This window comes from Polypterus senegalus, chromosome 6, assembly GCF_016835505.1.
Source record: "Polypterus senegalus isolate Bchr_013 chromosome 6, ASM1683550v1, whole genome shotgun sequence".
Lineage (NCBI taxonomy): Eukaryota > Metazoa > Chordata > Cladistia > Polypteriformes > Polypteridae > Polypterus > Polypterus senegalus.
This window is the reverse complement of record NC_053159.1, coordinates 172,548,497-172,566,969: the sequence shown is the minus strand read 5'-3', so window position 1 is coordinate 172,566,969 and position 18,473 is coordinate 172,548,497. Positions and strand designations below refer to the sequence as shown.

The 18,473-nt window shown below is 41.7% G+C and overlaps 1 protein-coding gene across 2 annotated transcripts in view; it reads right to left on the bottom strand.

Moving 5' to 3' along the window:
- Window positions 1–919: 919 nt before the first annotated feature.
- The window catches only part of cers6 (ceramide synthase 6), a 184,978-nt gene continuing 167,424 nt past the window's right edge, over window positions 920–18,473 (bottom strand). The window contains exons 9-11 of one of the 2 annotated variants that reach the window (XM_039757541.1): window positions 15,779–15,935; window positions 13,108–13,131; window positions 920–1,716 (exon numbers count right to left, since the gene is read on the bottom strand). In XM_039757541.1, the coding sequence (XP_039613475.1) occupies window positions 1,558–1,716; window positions 13,108–13,131; window positions 15,779–15,935 (340 nt within the window). In that variant the 3' untranslated portion in view covers window positions 920–1,557. The remainder of the gene's footprint in view (window positions 1,717–13,107; window positions 13,132–15,778; window positions 15,936–18,473) is intronic. The other variant, XM_039757542.1, reaches the window with a different exon arrangement.

The following is an 18,473-nucleotide window of genomic DNA, read 5'->3' as shown; positions in this document are numbered from 1 at the left end:
TTTCCGGCTCAGACTGAGTTGGCTAAGCTTATGGGGCTGTCACGTGATGAACGAGCGACTCGAAAACCAAGACTCAAACAGGTGAATCAATTCCAATACAGAAACTATAGGAAGTTGCGCAAATGCGCATGCGCGACTGAACGAATCACTCCCACGAGACGACTCGTTCTTCCCGAGTCACATTAAAGATTCGTTCAAAATGAACAAATCGTTCAAGAACGACCCATCACTAATGCATATGTAATCATGAAAAAATTCCACCACTGTTTTCGACTCCCTAAGTGCGAAAATATAATTTAAATATATCAAGTTTGATTATAAATAGAAATAAATGATGGTGTATCGATATTATCAAATAGTTATGATGAGAAACAATGAGATATGATATTTGAGAAATATTGCACAACTGGAAGTGGTTTTTGATGACCTTTTTTGTCAATCTCGGTATACGAGAAAGTCGAGGGGAGCGCACTCGTGATTTTTTTTGTTGCACCATCACAACGGTATCAGAGTGCGAAGAATTATTATCTTTAACATTTTATTTCTCTCAACTCACAAAACAGTGAAACCAGACGTTGTTTTCCCACTGTGATGATTTCTCGCAGTGCCACCTGGTGGAATCCTCCAGATTTACTTAAAGTACGTGCGTAAGTATAGTCAGATAGTCAGTTCACTGCTTACACAGCGGGAGTGCCCTCAAGCGTACGCGTCACGTAGCGTTAAGTATAACCCCGGCCTAACTGAGCAGCTGCACATGAAGACACAGTTGTAGCGTTGGATGTTAGGGGATTCCTTCTACACTACCAAATTTTAATTATTTCTCCATTGATTAGAACCTTTACACCGAAACATCCTATTCAGCTTTGGTTACACATTTTAGAAAGAAAGACAACACAAGAAAAACACTGCAAACGTCACGTTCCGTTTAGGCTCAATTAACTTTACTGCTGAACTGAATTCCTGAATTCCCTTTTTTTCTTTTAATTAAGACCGTATGTTTTGAAAGCATCACAAAAGGGGGTGGGAGGGCGAAAAACCCATATGAAAAATAACACAGTCACTAAATATGACTATTAGGGTTTCACATGTGAAAAATGACAAAAAACATGGCACGTATTTATCGAAGTGATTAAAACGAGGTGCACTTTTCCTTACTGAGGAGTAATTGGTTGAAAAGAATAAAAAAAAAAAAGGAAAAATAAAATACAAAATATATCCTAGAACATGTTCACAAAATTTTCAAAGTATCAAAATAAATAATAGCCAAAAAAATCAAAAGATAACTTTGTGTAAATACTGCTCCCATTGTGTGAGATCACATACACAGTATACAGCATGCTTATACGCAAGGAAAAATGTCATTCTCCATTTTGCCATGGAATGGAAACTCAGCCGAGCACTAAGATAAGACGCCCCGATATTCTGTAGAACTGGAGTGGTGCCGATAAACATAAAGAAAATATGCATTCACGTGTCCTTTTCTGAACTTCCAGTATCAAATTGCAAAAGGTTGTTTTGATCGTTTTCCAGTGTTTGAACGTTTTAAAATCAAAGCAGTTATTGTTCGCCAGGACAGGCTGTCCGGGTGAGGTATCCGTTTGTGCCGTTTGAGCCGCTAGTCCCGTTCGTGGCCGGGACGTGTGTCTTTTTTCCCAAGGACTGTGCATCTTCTTCATCAGAGCTGGACTCAATGTCACTGCGGTCATCTTTTGACACCTGAAAAAGAGCACAGAATGTTTTAAGCTTTGATCGGTACGAACACTGGTGTTTTAAAATTAGACAGAAACAACATTTAATATGTAATCGAATGGCATTAAAGCTTTACACACTACCATTCAAAAGGTTGGGGTCACCCAGAAATGTTCTTGTTTTTGATAGAAATTGAAACCTTTTTAATAAGATACCATTAAACTGATTTAAAAGTGTAGCCAAGATATTGCTAGAGGGTATAATGGCTATTACTGCCTGAAATGGCTGATGTTTCATTTATTCTTCATATACAGTATGGCTACAAAGCCCCATTTTTAGCTGTCATTCCTTCAGCGTTTTAATGATCACCTCCTTTAGCTTACCCTTAATTTGTCATGTTTACATACTAACTGGTTATTAGAGAAATTTTTGTAATCTTACAAGGACATTTAACAAAATGTATCACTTTCAAACAAATACTTTGCTCATATGGACGGGATAAATTTAACACTTAAGAGGGCAGGACATCAAAACATCCTGTTTTCCTGAATTGTACTAATAATCAAAGCGCAGCGACATCTGTTACACCCAGGGTTAAATTGGGTTACAGCTTGGGAAGGGAAGACATGCCAATGCTTCAAGCTGTATCTGATTACTTTACACCCTGCGAAAAGAAGGAGATGGCGAGAGACTAGAAATTGGCAAACCAGTTTAAACTTGGGACAGGAAAACATCAAAAACTTTATTGTTTGGGAAATGGACGTGCTCAAAGAGATTAAAGAGTTTGAGCAGATTCATCCATCATATGGACAGCCAACCAATCAGGTGCATGTAACAATCATGTGTAACGAAACTCCCATGGAATTTTATAATAAACTAGCTGTCCCCTGCGTTTCCACCCACGTAGTAGTGAAACGGGACAAAGTTTAAAAATTAATAAACTAACAGATAGCTAGTTAAATGCAGGCAAGTTACGCTCCAAACCACAGAGGTAGACCGACTCAAACAAAGGCTGATGCGTGAGTGAGAAGTGACCCGCCCGCTCCCTACTCCTGACGTCGCGCTTCCCCTTCCCCTGGGCCCACAGCCTGTGTCTCAGATTATTGCGAATATCGCAAAATCAACCGGAATGTTCAAGCAAATTCTAGAAAAAAACTAAATCCGTTAAGTAGTTCTCTCATGAAAAGCAGGCAGACAAACATTGGATTTTATATATTGTGACACACGTGCGAATAGGAGTCATCTAAAGGGTTTGAATAATGGCAATTCCACATCCAACCGTGGGGTGGCGGGGTGCACTAACTGTCTCTCTCAATCCCTTGCAGACCATTCTCGGGAAATCCCACAGGGTCCCAGTGCCTCTGATGGCATCACATCTGGTTGCACCTCTGTCGCCGTCACTTCCTACACTGGCCTTTAAAGCTGCCACTTTGTCTTACTTCAACAGTTCTGTTGTTGGACTCAGTTGAGTGAACAACTCTCTGACCTTTAAAATACATTTTTGCAGCCAAAGGACATTATACAGGTGGCTGCCTCAAACCTTTATTATATCTAACTGTCGTTCTTATCACAATATGTAGAGATATGTGAATTTCCCCTTGGGATTAATAAAGTATCTATCTATCTATCTATCTATCTATAATATAGTACATTTCATCTATCTATCTATTGTGGAGCCGACCCGGACACAGACAGGCGGACATGTTCTTAATCACCACCACACGTTTATTTACAAACTATTTACAACAATGAAGTCACACAGACTCAGTCCATTTAGTGCACAATTACCCCAACAATCACAGTCCTGGCCACAAATGCCTTCTTCTCGGGCCGCCTCCACTCTCCTTTCTTGCCTTGTCCTTCTTCCACCCGACTCTAGCCCTGAATGAATGGAGACGGCCCCTTTTATACAGTCCCTGGATGAGCACCAGGTGTTCCTGGCATTCCTCCCTTGGCCACGCCCCAGCGTGGCGGAAGTGCCGGCTGTTCTCCCGGCAGCTCCCCAGGTGTCTCCCAAAGGCATTGGGGCGCCTCCTGGCGGTGACCACGGGCCCTTACCGGGTAGGGCTTCCATGCCCTCAACCCGTGGCCCCCAGAACAACCAGGAAGGCGGATCTATCTATCTATCGTTATATAGTATCTATCTATCTATCTATCTATCTATCTATCTATATCTATCTGCCTTTCCTATCTATCTATCTATCTATTATATATATAGTATCTTTCACATCTATCATCTATCTATCTATCTATCTATCTATCTATCTATCATATAGTACCTTTCCTATCTATCTATCTATCTATCTATCTATCTATCTATCTATCTATCTATCTATCTATCTATCTCGACTGAGAGCGACAGCGCAGCAAAGTCAAAAGAGGGCTCCAGCAACATGTGACTGTTTTCATTTGATCATCAGCTAAAGGATTCCATGAATATCGATTTCTAACTCAACGCCACCAGCCTGGGACATTCATCTTTGACATCTTTTATTCTCTGTAAGCTTTTTCTAAAAGACTATATAAATCCAGACTTTACTATCAATCTTATTTTCTATTATTCCTTGTTCTAGTTGGTATTAACTTTCTATATTTTGTCTTCGTATGTAGAGTGATTGAGGTAAATATTTTGAGCACCTGGAGCAGCGAGGAAGTGCCATATGATCTAAACTGTGAGGTTTATCGAGCTGCGGACGAACAGCTCTGTCCAATAATAAACAGTGCGTTAAAGTAAAACATTCACTGGTTGATAAATGGCCTATAGCCTTTGTATGTCTGAATATATTCTTGGAGACAAAAGGTAATATTTAGGTCTGAGATATATCTAACACATCACACATTGTTGATGCCTATGATAAGCAAGTCTCCTGGAGTACTAGGGAAAGCGGACTGTGCAAGTGTTATTCAAATGGCGCTTTTCCACTGCATAGTACGGCACGACACGGTTCAGTTCAGGTCACTTTTGGGGGGTTTTCCACTGGGAACAGTACCTGGTACTTGGTCCTTTTTTTAGTACCACCTCAGCCAAGGTTCCAAGCGTGCTGAACCGTTACCAAAACGTGACGTGTAAACTGCTGGTCACTGATTGACTGGAGAAAATCGTCATTACTGCGTCACTGGCTATTCTTTTCTTTAAAGGTACACACACACGGAAGTTTGTGTCCCGTCTCTCCATCGCTGGACGCAGTTTGTTGCATGTGGATGAATGTTTCTTTAGACATTCGAAAGTTCTCCAGCCACTGAGTGTTTGTAAAACCGGGAACAATCACATCCCACCACTCTGAAGTACGGTTAAATGTCCAAACAGATTGTCTGTTGCGGCGACTTTTTTGCAAAATGTGGAAGATCTGTAATATACAGAATCAGCATTTTAATGTTACACTGGCAGTTAAGTTCATTTTATGCTTTGCAACAGTGATAAAAGTTAGCTAGTGATGTGCTTTTTTTAGATGCTTACCCTTGCGCGTCTTCGAGCTAAAGTGTTGTCGTTGTCTGCGTGTTGTTGTAAAAGTTCCACGGTGTCACGGCAGTAAAGGCGGCGCAACTATAACGACACGTGAATAATCTCGCCCACTCTAAAGCGGTACTAAACTGCTGTCGAAACGCAAACCGAGCCGAACTGAGCCGAACCAAGGTGAGCTGTACTGAACCGTGCTGTGCCGTACTATGCAGTGGAAAAGCGCCTATACGGTACTTGTGTGGGTTAAAGTGCTAGGGAATAACGTGCATGAGTATACGTCTTTCATACGGTACTTTTGTTGTTAGGGTCTGTGTGTATACGCACATCTATGTATGTGTGTGTTAATCTTAAAGTGCGACAGAAGACCAACCCGGTAACAAACTTAACAAGTACACTTACCCCTAGGTAAAGGGTAAGCAGAGGGAAATATCACGATAATACAGCTGGTGTGTGGCGTGTATTTAAAGAAGAAGTCAACTGAGGACCAGTAAGGCGTTTGTTTCACAAACTACCGATTCTGATGTCCTACCACTCTTATGCAGTTGCTCGTCTCGGCCTTCCCCCTACTTTTTCTGTTCTGATTAGATCAGTTTCCCCTCTTTTCTCAAGGCAGTAGCATACATCCTTGCATGATACCTTTAGGTTCTTGACAAGCAATTGCTTTCATTCTTCAAATCCACAATAGACGGACATGTTTCTTTTTGACAATTTTTGAACCCCAAACTGAACTTTAGCAATGCCAGTACCTTGTAACACAAGTGAACAGAATGGTGGGTTTCAGAGGTGCTAATGCAAATACAAAGGTTTCTCTAATAACCACTTAGCATGTAACACGTGAACTAAGCTAAGGGAGTTAACCATTAGGACACTAAAGGAATGGCTGCTGACAATGGGGCTTTGCGGCCATATGTGAGTAATAAATTAAGAATCAGTCATTTCAAGCAGTAATAGCTATTATACACACTTGCAATGCCTTGGCTATATACTGTATTTAAATCAATTTAATGGTATCTTGATAATACAGAGTATCAGTTTCTATCAAAAATATACAAATTTCTGGGCGACCCCAAACTTTTGTTTGGTAGCATAGATGATGTCAGAAATGAACGTTTGACGGATGGAGGAGGGCAAATATCAAATGTTAGAAACACAGGATAGAAAATACTAAAAGTTAAGAGAAAGCAAAAAAAGAAAATCAGTATCTTCTCACATTTCACTGGGGTGATGAGGCTAAACTAACAAGATGACAAATTTTGCCTTTAGCTCCTAACTATCCACATTGGTTAGCTCAAGGAATAATGGCTGCGTTAGGTGGAGAATGATGGAGACATGAATGAGTGGTTACACGGGTCAACACATATCGAATGGACGCTAGCACTTTCTTTGATTCAATGATTTTTTAAAGCAGGGGTCTGCAAAGTCGATCCTGGAGGCTACAGATTTTTGTTGCAACCCAATTGTTTAATTAGAAACCAATCCTTGCCCATATCCAAGCTTATTTCAGGTCATTCTTATATCGCAGATTTTTCGTCTCCATGGATTTGATCCCAATGATTTGTAGCCTGAAGCAGATGACCAATTCTGAGGCCTTTACCATTTTCTTTTCACTCTCCTTCTAATATTTTATTAAGCCAAATAATTAACAATGGATACACACAGGTGTAAATAGCAAGTTACAGTTGCAAGAAGATGTAAGTGAACCCTTTGCAATTCCATGGATTCCTGCATTGATTACTAATAAAATGTGGTCTGATCATTCTCAAGTCGCCATTCCAGACAAACACAATCTGACTTAGTTAATAACACACACACAGCTGGACTTTTCATATCTTTATTATATACTGTCACACATGTGCGCATGGGAGGCAGTCTAAGGGCTTAACTGAGGGTAAGACACAGAGTCAGGGGTTGATGAAGTTCACTAATGCCTTTTCTTTCTCTTCCACAGACCACCAGAAGGGAAGCCCAGCTAGAGCTCCACCACCTCCACTGCCTGACCACACCCTCCTGCTGACCTCACTTCCACCAAGAACCCGCCTCTTTCTGCCCACCACCTATAAGACCCAACCACTTCCCTCACCAATTCAGTGACGCTCTGACTCAGTCTCATAAGACTACTCTTGATTTGGGGTGGATCCCCAAACCTTTTTTTCTCTGTTTTTGTCTCCTTTTACAATATACATACCTTGCTGTTCTTTCTTAGACTCTATGAAGCCCCTTGAGCATGAGAAATGTGCTACATAAATAAAATCTACTATTATTGTTATTATTATTATTGTTATTATTACTAAAGGGCTTTCCCCCTATTCGCTTTGCTCACCAACCCCCCTAGCCTGCACTACATGCCAGCCACTTTGCGTCTGTCCCGCTCTTGTTGTGAAGAGGGGGGCCGAACGCACCCCAAGGAGACGCAGTCGCTCTACCGAAACCCCCTCTAAAATGGTAACACAATGGGAAACAAATACAGTTGTTTTTTTTTAACCTCCTCTTTGCTCGATCAGCTGCTGGCTTGTGATCTGCAACTCGTGCGACGCTTCGAACATTTAAAAGCCAGTACAGCAGCTGTCCTACTCTTTGTCTTTTATTTCCAGCCCCGGGCCTGGTTAAATCTCTTGGCACAAAGTCTAGTCTTGCGGGACGTGAGTTCTTCATATGTTTTAGTATATAATTTAAAAACGGTATAAGAATCTGAAAATCTAACAACATCACATTAAAGTTCGATACATTCTGAAAAGAATGATACCAAACATATATATGTAGGTTTTAAAATAAGCCCGTCACTGTTGCACTTTTAGGCTTAGGATTTTATATATAGAGAGTAGATTTTATGCACACTGAGTTATGATTCACAGTGCAGGCTGGAAAAACGAAGTGACCCTCTGTGTTAAAGACGTCTGCAGAGGCTAATTGGAGAGAAGTGTTTCAAATGTGTGGTTTGTACTGGTGCCTCACCCGTGAAATAAAGGCACCCAAAGCGGGGTTACTGACAAATCTGTTCTCTTCAAGAAGGTTTGGTTAGTGTGAACCATTCCTCAATCCAAATGAATGTATCAGGATGTTAGAAGACACATTATAGAGATGCATGAACTTGGAGAAGGCTATAAAAGCATTCCTAAAGACTGGGTGCTCATCAATCCATGCTGGATGGCTCATTGCCATCCAAGGCAATTTTATGTAAAAAACGAGAAAATTCAGAACTATAGCCACACTCCTGAGGAGCGAGTTCTTTGTAAAGATCACTCCCAGAGCACAAACTGCAATCCTGAAAGAGGTGCAAAGGAACCCAAGGGTCCCAGTAAAAGACCTCCAGAAAATTTTACAAACTGAAAGTCTTTATTCACGTGTCCACTATCATGGAAACAGTGAACAAGAAAGGTTCTCATGGAAGGACACCATAAGGAAAACCACTGCTGCCTAAAGAAAACATTGTGCAGTACATCCCAAGTTTTCCCTGGATGTTCTGCAACACTTCTGGAAAATGTTCTTTGGACAGTGAACCTTTTTGACACACACGCACACCAACACCAAAATGTCATCCCAGCTGTGACGTATGGTGGAGGAAGCATCGGGGAGGCTAAAAGACAGTTGGAGAGGAATATAGCAGATAAGGCGAAAGAAGAACCCAAGAGATTCTTTCAGTATTTTAGTAGTAAAAGAACAGTCAAGGAGGAGGTCAAGTTCATCAGGAATAGTAAAGGGGAATTAAAAGATACAGACAGTGAAATAGCGGATGCCCTAAACTTACATTTTTCTGAGGTGTTTACAAGTGAGCAAGTGGATAACCTCACAGAGGTAAACGCAACTACTAAGGAGGTACTGAAGGATTTGGAAATTGTAGAGGGAGACGTGCTGCTCAGATTAAATAAGATGAAATCAAACAAATCACCAGGCCCAGATAATCTTTATCCTCATGTTCTTAAGGAGGCTAGTGAGTACATATATAAACCCTTGACACATATTTTTAGGAAGTCACTGCACACTGGAGAGATTCAGAAGTACTGGAAAAAGGCAAATATCCTCCCATTATATAAAAAGGGCAGATCCAAACAACTATAGACCAGTAAGTTTAATGTGCATCACAGGAAAATTAATGGAAAGAATTATTAAGGATAAGAGTAAGCAACGCGTGTCAAGGACAGGAGTTATTCTGAACAGTCAGCATGGGTTCAGAAGAGGGAGGTCGTGTTTTACTAACATGCTGGAATTCTATGAGGAGGCAACAAAAGGATACGATCAAAGTGGAGCTTATGATATTATTTATCTGGACTTTCAGAAAGCATTTGATAAGGTGCCACATGAGAGGTTGGGCATCAAGTTAAAAGAAGTGGGGGTTCAGGGTGATGTTTTTAGATGGGTGCAGAATTGGCTCAGACACAGGAAGCAGAGGGTGATGGTGCGAGGAACCTCATCAGAACTGGCCGATGTTAAGAGTGGTGACCAGCAGGGGTCAGTGCTAGGGCCGCTGCTATTTTTAATATATATAAATGATTTAGATAGGAATATAAGTAACAAGCTGGTTAAGTTTGCAGATGATACCAAGATAGGTGGATTAGCAGATAATTTGGAATCCGTTATATCATTACAGAAGGACTTGGATAGCATACAGGCTTGGGCAGATTTGTGGCAGATGAAATTTAATGTCAGTAAATGTAAAGTATTACACATAGGAAGTAAAAATATTAGGTTTGAATACGCAATGGGTGGTCAGAAAATCAAGAGTACACCTTATGAGAAGGATTTAGGAGTCATAATGGACTCTAAGCTATCGACTTCCCACCAGTGTTCAGAAGCCATTAAGAAGGCTAACAGAATGTCAGGTTATATAGCACGATCTGTGGAGTACAAGTCACAGGAGGTTATGCTCAACCTTTATAATGCACTGGTGAGGCCTCATCTGGAGTACTGGGTGCAGTTTTGGTTTCCAGGCTACAAAAAGGACAGCAGCACTAGAAAAGGTCCAGAGAAGAGCGACTAGGCTGATTCCAGGGCTACAGGGGATGAGTTATGAGGAAAGATTAAAAGAGCTGAGCCTTTACAGTTTTTACAAAAGAAGATTAAAAGGTGACATGATTGAAGTGTTTAAAATTATGAAGGGAATTAGTCCAGTGGATCGAGATGGTGACTTTAAAATGAGTTCATCAAGAACACAGGGACACAGTTGGAAACATGTTAAGGGTAAATTTCACACAAACATTAGGAAGTTTTTCTTTACACAGAGAACGATAGACACTTGGAATAAGCGACCACGTAGTGTGGCAGACAGTAAGACGTTAGGGACTTTCAAAACTCGACTTGATGTTATTTTTTGGAAGAAATAAGTGGATAGGACTGGTGAGCTTTTTTGGGCTGAATGGCTTGTTCTCGTCTAGAGTGTTCTAAAGCATCACGGTTTGGGCCTGCACACCTCGCTGTTATTGAAGGATCAATGATGTTTTAAAGGTGAATATAAGGCAGCAGTCCATGACCTCATGCCTAAGAGTGGTTAGGTGATGTAACAAAACAATGACCCAAAACACAGAAATAAATCAAGTAAAGTATGGCTGAAAAAGAAAGACGAATTGTGTTTTGAAATGGCCAAGTCAGAGTCCTGACCTCCCCCAACTGAGATGCTGTGGCATGACCTGACAACACAGAGATATTGATGTACTGAAACATATTTGTAAGGAGGAATTGTCCAAAAGTCTGATATGCAGCTACAGGAAACATTTAATGCTAAAGGAGGATCTAAAAGTTATTAAAATCAAAGGGTCATCTACTTTATCTTGCAACTCTAGATGGTTCATTTGTCCTTTGAATCTTATTGCCAATAAGGACCAATTAAAAACAGGGACTGCAGCTGTCTAAGACTAAAATAAGCAATTCTTCTTCTTTCGGCTGCTCCCATTAGGGGTTGCCACAGCGGATCATCTTCTTCCATATCATTCTGTCCTCTTCATCTTGCTCTGTCACACTCATCACCTATATGTCCTCTCTGACCACATCCATAAACCTTCTCTTAGGCCTTCCTCTTTTCCTCTTCCCTGGCAGCTCTATCCTTAGCATCCTTCTCCCAATATACCCAGCATCTCTCCTCTGCACATGTCCAAACCAACGCAATCTTGCCTCTCTGACTTTGTCTCCAAACTATCCAACTTGAGCTGACCCTCTAATGTCCATATTTCTAATCCTGTCCATCCTCGTCACACCCAACGCAAATCTTAACATCTTTAACTCTGCCACCTCCAGCTCTGTCTCCTGCTTTCTGGTCAGACCACCATCTCCAACCCATATAATATAGCTGGTCTCACTACCGTCCTGTAGACCTTGCCTTTCACTCTTGCTGATACCCGTCTGTCACAAATCACTCCTGACACTCCTATCCACCCATTCCACCCTGCCTGCACTCTCTTCTTCACCTCTTTTCCACAATCCCCATTACTCTGTACTGTTAATCCCAAGTATTTTAACTCATCCTCCTTAGCCAACTCTACTCCTTACATCCTCATCATTCCACTGACCTCCCTCTCATTCACACACATGTATTCTGTTTTGTTCCTACTGACCTTCATTCCTCTCCTCTCTAGAGCATATCTCCACCTCCCCATGGTCTCCTCAACCTGCTCCCTACTCTCGCTTTAGATTACAATGTCATGAGCAAACATCATAGTCAACGGCGACACCTGTTTAAACTCGTCTGTCAACCTGTCCATCATCATTGAAAATAAGAAAGGGCTCAGAGCCGATCCCTGAAGTAATCCCACCTCCACCTTCAATTCATCTGTCACTCCTATCGCAGACCTCACCACTGTCAACACTTCCCTCGTACATATCCTGTACAACTCTTACGTACTTCTCTGCCACTCCCGATTTCCTCATACAATATCACAGCTCCTCTCGAGGCACCCTGTCATGTGCTTTCTCCAGGTCCACAAAGACGAAATGCAACTCCTTCTGGCCTTCTCTAAACTTCTTCATCAACACCCTCAGAGAAAACATTGCATCTGTGGTGCTCTTTCTTGGCATGAAACCATATTGCTGCTCCCTAATCATCACCTCACTTCTTAACTGAGCTTCCACTACTCTTTCCCATAACTTCATGCTGTGGCTCATCAATTTTATCTCCCTGTAGTTACTACAACTCCCCCTTATTGTTAAATATCAGCACCAGTACACTTCTTCTCCACTCATCAGGCATCCTCGCACTTTCCAAGATTCCATGAAACAATCTGCTTAAAAACTCCACTGCCATCTCTCCTAAACACCTCTATGCTTCCATAGGTACGTCATCTGGACCAACGGCCTTTCCGTTTTTCATCCTCTTCATAGCTGTCCTTACTTCCTCCTTGCTAATCTGTTGCACTTCCTGATTTGCTATCTCTATATCATCCAACCTCTTCTCTCTCTCATTCTCTTTATTCATCAGCCTCTCAAAGTACTCTTTCCATCTGCTCAACACACTCTCCTCACTTGTGAGTACGTTTCCATCTTTATCCTTTATCACCCTAACCTGCTGCACATCTTTCTCAGCTCGGTCCCTCTGTCTAGCCCACCGGTCCTTTTCTCCCTCCTTAGAGTCTAACCTCTCATAAAACTCATCATACGCCTTTTCTTTAGCCTTCGCCACCTCTCTCTTCACCTTACGCGATATCTTCTTGTACTCCTGTCTACTTTCTGAATCTCTCTGACTTTCCCACTTCTTCTTCACCAACCCCTTTCTCTGTATACTCTCCTGTACTTCCCCATTCCACCACCAGTTTTCCTTAACTAATTTAGTAAGCAGTTAAGGGTGAGGAAACTTAACATGGAAAAACACTAAAATGAAGCATATAAATGTTGCTTGAGCAATACGTGGTACATCAGCAATTATTGACTACTTGTTACAAAGTTGGGGTGGAGCAAAAACCCACAATCACCGTGGCATTCCAGGATTGACTTTGCAGACCCCTAATTTTAATAAGTACACACAGGGTTTGACTTACGTGTAACGGGTTCCATTTCCTCACCTTCCAGATTGGCACAAGGAAAAGAATAAACAAATCACAAGAAGAAGAAGAAGAAGAAGACTCCTATATTTCTGCCACCAGTAAGAAAGTCAAAGACTTTACTTGTCTACTCATTATTATAATAATTTCAACTCCATGATGGAGCATAAGCCCCATCCCTGGCTAAGTTCCAAAATTTCTTATCATGCTGAATATAATTAGTCCTTTTCACACTTTTTATTTCAGGGAGGTGTTATTGTCGAGGTAAACTCTTACCCCGTTATCTAAAATAATGCCTGAATCATGCAACAAGAGCTTCAGTGGCATTACCCTTACCTCACTTTTTCAGTTTCCAGCGGATAAAGCACAGAGAAGACAATGAAACCAAACCATCAAAAGAGACAAAGGTTAGCTGGGACAACTTTGGTATCCTCCCAAGTCAGGCATCATCTTTTGAAAGAGCAAAAGTTTATCTTGGCGTCCATGTCTGAGAGTTTGCACTGATGGAAAGAAGCACAGAATGTCCCCTCAGACTGGAATCTGAGTACGCAATGGTCAGGATACACAACCTGACATAACTGCAATATGTATATTACAAACAAAATGAATTGTAAGTTTAAGACCATTGCTAATCCTTTAGGTTTGTGTGTTTCATGACAGGAACTTAATTTACGTACAACAAACATGGAAAAACCTTTGAATCAATACAAAGTCAAATATTCACTAGATAAATATAGATGAGATATGGTTAATGTATATGATTACAGCTAATTTACCTCATTTATTCTATACCACAACATACTGACCAGGGTTGGCCATTAATGATGGCCAGGTCGCTACTGGCAAACATGTTGAGGTAATTGGCAACCATTTCTTGACTTTTAGTTGACATCAATGGCAACCACTTTAGCGATGTGCCATTTTTTATGCAGTGGATCAGAAGTGGCCAGTTTTTCCTCATTATGCCTAAGCGGCAAATTGGCGTACAACATGCCAGGGCCAAGTGTAAGCTGCGCCCATTCATACTGGAATTCATTCTGCATCACTGGAGATTCTCTGTAGCAATGTAACTACCTGCCTATCACCCTCGAGATGCCTACCTATCAAACCTACCTACTGGTAGATGAGTAATGGGCATATTTATACGTATGTGAAAGCAGCAAGAGCATTTTTATTTTTTAAGAGCAAGAAGGTTGAGAACAAAAAGATTGTTTAGTGCAGTTTTCCTTGATGAGAAGAGACTGTCAGGTGATAAGCCTGAAACGCTTCTTTTTGTCAATAAGAACCTGTCAGTAATGCAAATTCAACTGACATCATTCAGTTTCATTCTGTTATTAGATTTACTTTTACTGAAATATGCATAGGAATGTTATATGTTTTCATTTACAAGATGTTTGCTATACAGCATGTGTATTTTTGTTAATGCATAATATATATACATTCTGTGTAGGTGGCACACGGGATGGATGGGCATCCCGACAAGGAATCAGGAATATACTTTACCTGGACGGGAGGCCCCAAATGGATAAAAAGGCATCCCAGACAAAGCTTCCCTAATGGATGGACGGACATCCCAACCAGAGAAGAAGAGGATTCCTTACTAGGGTGGGAAGCCTCAAACAAATGGACAGGCGTCCCAACTGGAAATGTGCATAGCACCTTCCCTGGTTGGGATAAAAGAGGAGAGGGAAGGACCGTCTGTTATTCATTCCCCTCGGTTGTTAGATAGCAGCAGCCCTCAATATCGACACCCAATCAGGAACCAGCAGGGAATGCTGGAAGTTGTAGTCCAGCAGCACATCCCTGCTGGGGTCTGTAGGTGCCACAAGAGGGCGCTGCAGGGAGATGTACTCCCTGTTACGTGGGACTTCTGTGTGACCCAGAAGTACTTCCAATGGGTAACAGCCCTGTCACTGGAAGTACTCCAGGGTCCTCAATAAAAGGGACCGCACCAGGTGAGTATGAGCTGGGAGGAAAGAAGGCAACATGCAACTGGAGGAGAGCAGTATAGTGGAGAGAGATAACTGGAGGAGAGATATCTGTGTTTAGTGCTTATGTACACTGAGGTATTGTGAATTAAACACCCTTTATTTGAACCCAGGACCGTCTCGTGTTTCCGTGTTTGGGGCTCTCTGGCACCCCCTAGCTTTCACTCCATACAGTATATGTGTATATCTACAGTGTATATACTGTATATATTTCTAGACAGAAACCCACAAAGGGAGAAAATGAATCACATACAGTACCATAAAATAGTCTTTAATTCCTAAGCTTTCGACAACCTACCAGGTGTCATCATCAGAGGAAAATGATTCGACATACAGGAATCAAAGACAATATATAGCAAATGAGAAATGGGGGGGTTGGGAGGGGGTGTAAGAGGGTTGGGATTAGTAAGGTGGGGTTCAGAGGATGTTAGTCTTAAAGTGTTTTTTATTATTTGTGCCAGACAGCTGGCTGAATTGTGGCTATCAAATGAACAACACCATTAACAGACACTTGGACATGAACCCAGCATATGCAGGCTTAACAAGAAGAACATCCAAATAATACAAAATTAGCTAAAAAACTGAGATAAACCAATAGGGCAGGGCCTGTTCCATTTGTTTCATTCTGAGCGAGCTGCTAATCTGATACTTTCATTCTGTATTTCAGTCCAGTAACTTACCTTCCCTCTGGAAACGGCTTTGCATGCAATCTTCACGATGAGATATGACCAGAAGCAGTGCAACACTTGCAGCAGGGTGAGAAGTAAGTTGAACACCCACCAGGAAGGGTAGGGTCCCACAACGTCCCAGCTTTCAAACACAGTTGTGTTTAAAATCCTGGAATAACCAGAGAGAAGATTTTATCACCAAGGCACTTCATTCATCATATTTGACATTATGGAGGTCCTAAGCTTTGATGAGAACAGAAATTTCAGACCAGCACAAAATCAAAACGTTTAAGCCAAGAGCTAAAAACTGCAAAATAAAATGAGTTGAGTCGCAATTAAAGGAGCAAATCCCAATGGTAGCCATCTGTCTCAGGTTGGGTCTGGTCCTGGGAAGATACAAGAGAAATGGGTATGGTGTACAAGTTGGATCAGATGTGTCGGACTGTGTGAGTGAGTTCTGTGAGACTGACTATTGACTCATTCTGAGTGTGAGAGTGAGATCTTCATGTCCCATTCCTCAGAGTTTCTTTGTTATGTGAAAATGTCCGCAAACCTTCTTTCAAGTATAGTATACAGTCAAAATAAAAAAGTACAGTATATGAACCCCTAGGAATTCTCTATATTTATGTCTAATTCCCATATAAAATATGGTTGTATCTTCATGTCAGTCACAATAATGAACAAACACAGTCTCCTATAACTAAAGATACATAGATTTTCAGAGAATTTTTGACCACACTGAATAAATCAGTGGCACGGTAGCGCGGTGGGTAGCGCTGCTGCCTCGCAGTAAGGAGACCGGGGTTCGCTTCCTGGGTCCTCCCTGCGTGGAGTTTGCATATTCTCCCCGTGTCTGTGTGGGTTTCCTCTCAAAGTCCAAAGACATGCAGGTTAGGTGCATTGGCACCTAAATTGTCCCTAGTGTGTGTGTCCTGTGGTGGGCTGGCGCTCTGCCCGGGGTTTGTTTCCTGCCTTGCACCCTGTGTTAGCTGGGATTGGCTCCAGCAGACCCCCCGTTACCCTCTAGTTAGGATATAGTTGGTTGAATGATGGATGGATGAATAAATCATTCAAACTGTGAAACTGAAGGTTGAAAAACATAAGTGAACCCTAAGCTAATGAGTTTTTAAAAAGCTCATTGCAGACAGAATTTAGAACACCATTTAATGAACCGAGTTCAGAGGTGTGGCCTAGAATGACTTTGAATGATAAAAAACACTATAAAGAGTTTGAGCTTTTGACAAGAAGCATGATGGGAATCATGCCTCGCACAAAAGAGCTGTCTGAAGAGCTACGATGGAGAATTGTTTGTCTACATAAGGCTGGAAAGGGTTACAAAGTCATCTCAAAGATTTGAGATATTCATCAGTCTACTGTTAGGCAAGTTGTCTATAAACGGAGATAATTTGCTATTGTGGCTACTCTGCCTAGAAGTGCTCGCCCTGTCAAGATGACACCAAGAGCACAATGCAAAGTCAGCAATGAGGTTAAGAAGAACCCCAAAGTGACAGCAAAGGACTTGAAGACATCATTAGAACTGGCTAACATCTCTGTTTATGAGTCAACTACACATAAAACACCGAACAAGAAAGGAGTCCATGGCAGGACACCAAGAAGGAAGCCACTGCTATCAAAAAAGAACATTGCTGAACGCCTGAAGTTTGCGAAAGAGCACTTGGGCACTCCACAATGGTACTGGGAAAATGTTTTGTGGAATGATGAAACCAAAATTGAACTATTTGGGAGGAACAAGCAGAACTTCATTTGACATAAAAAGGGCACCGCATATCAACCTCAAAACATCACCTCTACAGTAAAGTAAGGTGGAGGGAACATCATGATTTGGGCCTGCTTTGCTGCATCACGGCCTGGACAGCTTGCCATTATTGAGGGGAAAATGAATTCACAAGTTTATCAACAAATACTCCAGGATAATGTGAGGGTCTGTGGTGGGCTGGCGCCCTGCCTGTGGGGTTTGTTTCCTGCCTTGCACCCTGTGTTGGCTGGGATTGGCTTCAGCAGACCCCCGTGACCCTGTAGTTAGGATACAACTGGTTGGATAATGGATGGATGGATAATGTGAGGGTGCCTTTCCGTCAAGTTAAGCTCAGAAGAGGCTGGGTGATGGAACAGGACAATGACCCCAAACATCGCAGCAAATCCACAGCACAATGGCTTCAGAAGAACAAACTCCGCCTGTTGGACTGGCCCAGTCAGAGCCCAGATCTCAATCCTATTGAGATGCTGTGGAATGACGTGAAGAGACATAGCCATACACAGAAGACAACCAAAGAATATGGAAGAGTTAAGGCAGTTCTGCAGGGAAGAATGGGCTCAAATTCCCCCCGCACGATGTGCAGGTCTGATCTGCAGTTACAGGAAGCACCTGGTTGAGGTCATTGCTGCCAAAGGTTTCACTTACTTTTTCCACTACCACTGTGAACGTTGAATGCATTTGTAAAATAAAGACATGAAAGAGTAGAATTTTTTGTGTGTCATTGGCTTAAGCTCATTGTGTATACATTGAGTACCTGTGATGTAGATGAAGATCAGATCACTTTTTATTACCAATTCACTCAGTAAAACAGATCATTCCAAAGGTTTCACTTTTTACTTTGACTGTACACTCTACATATCATGACACACCATAAGTAATACTCATCAACTTCAGTGATTTCCAATCTTTTCTCCATCCCACATACCTAGA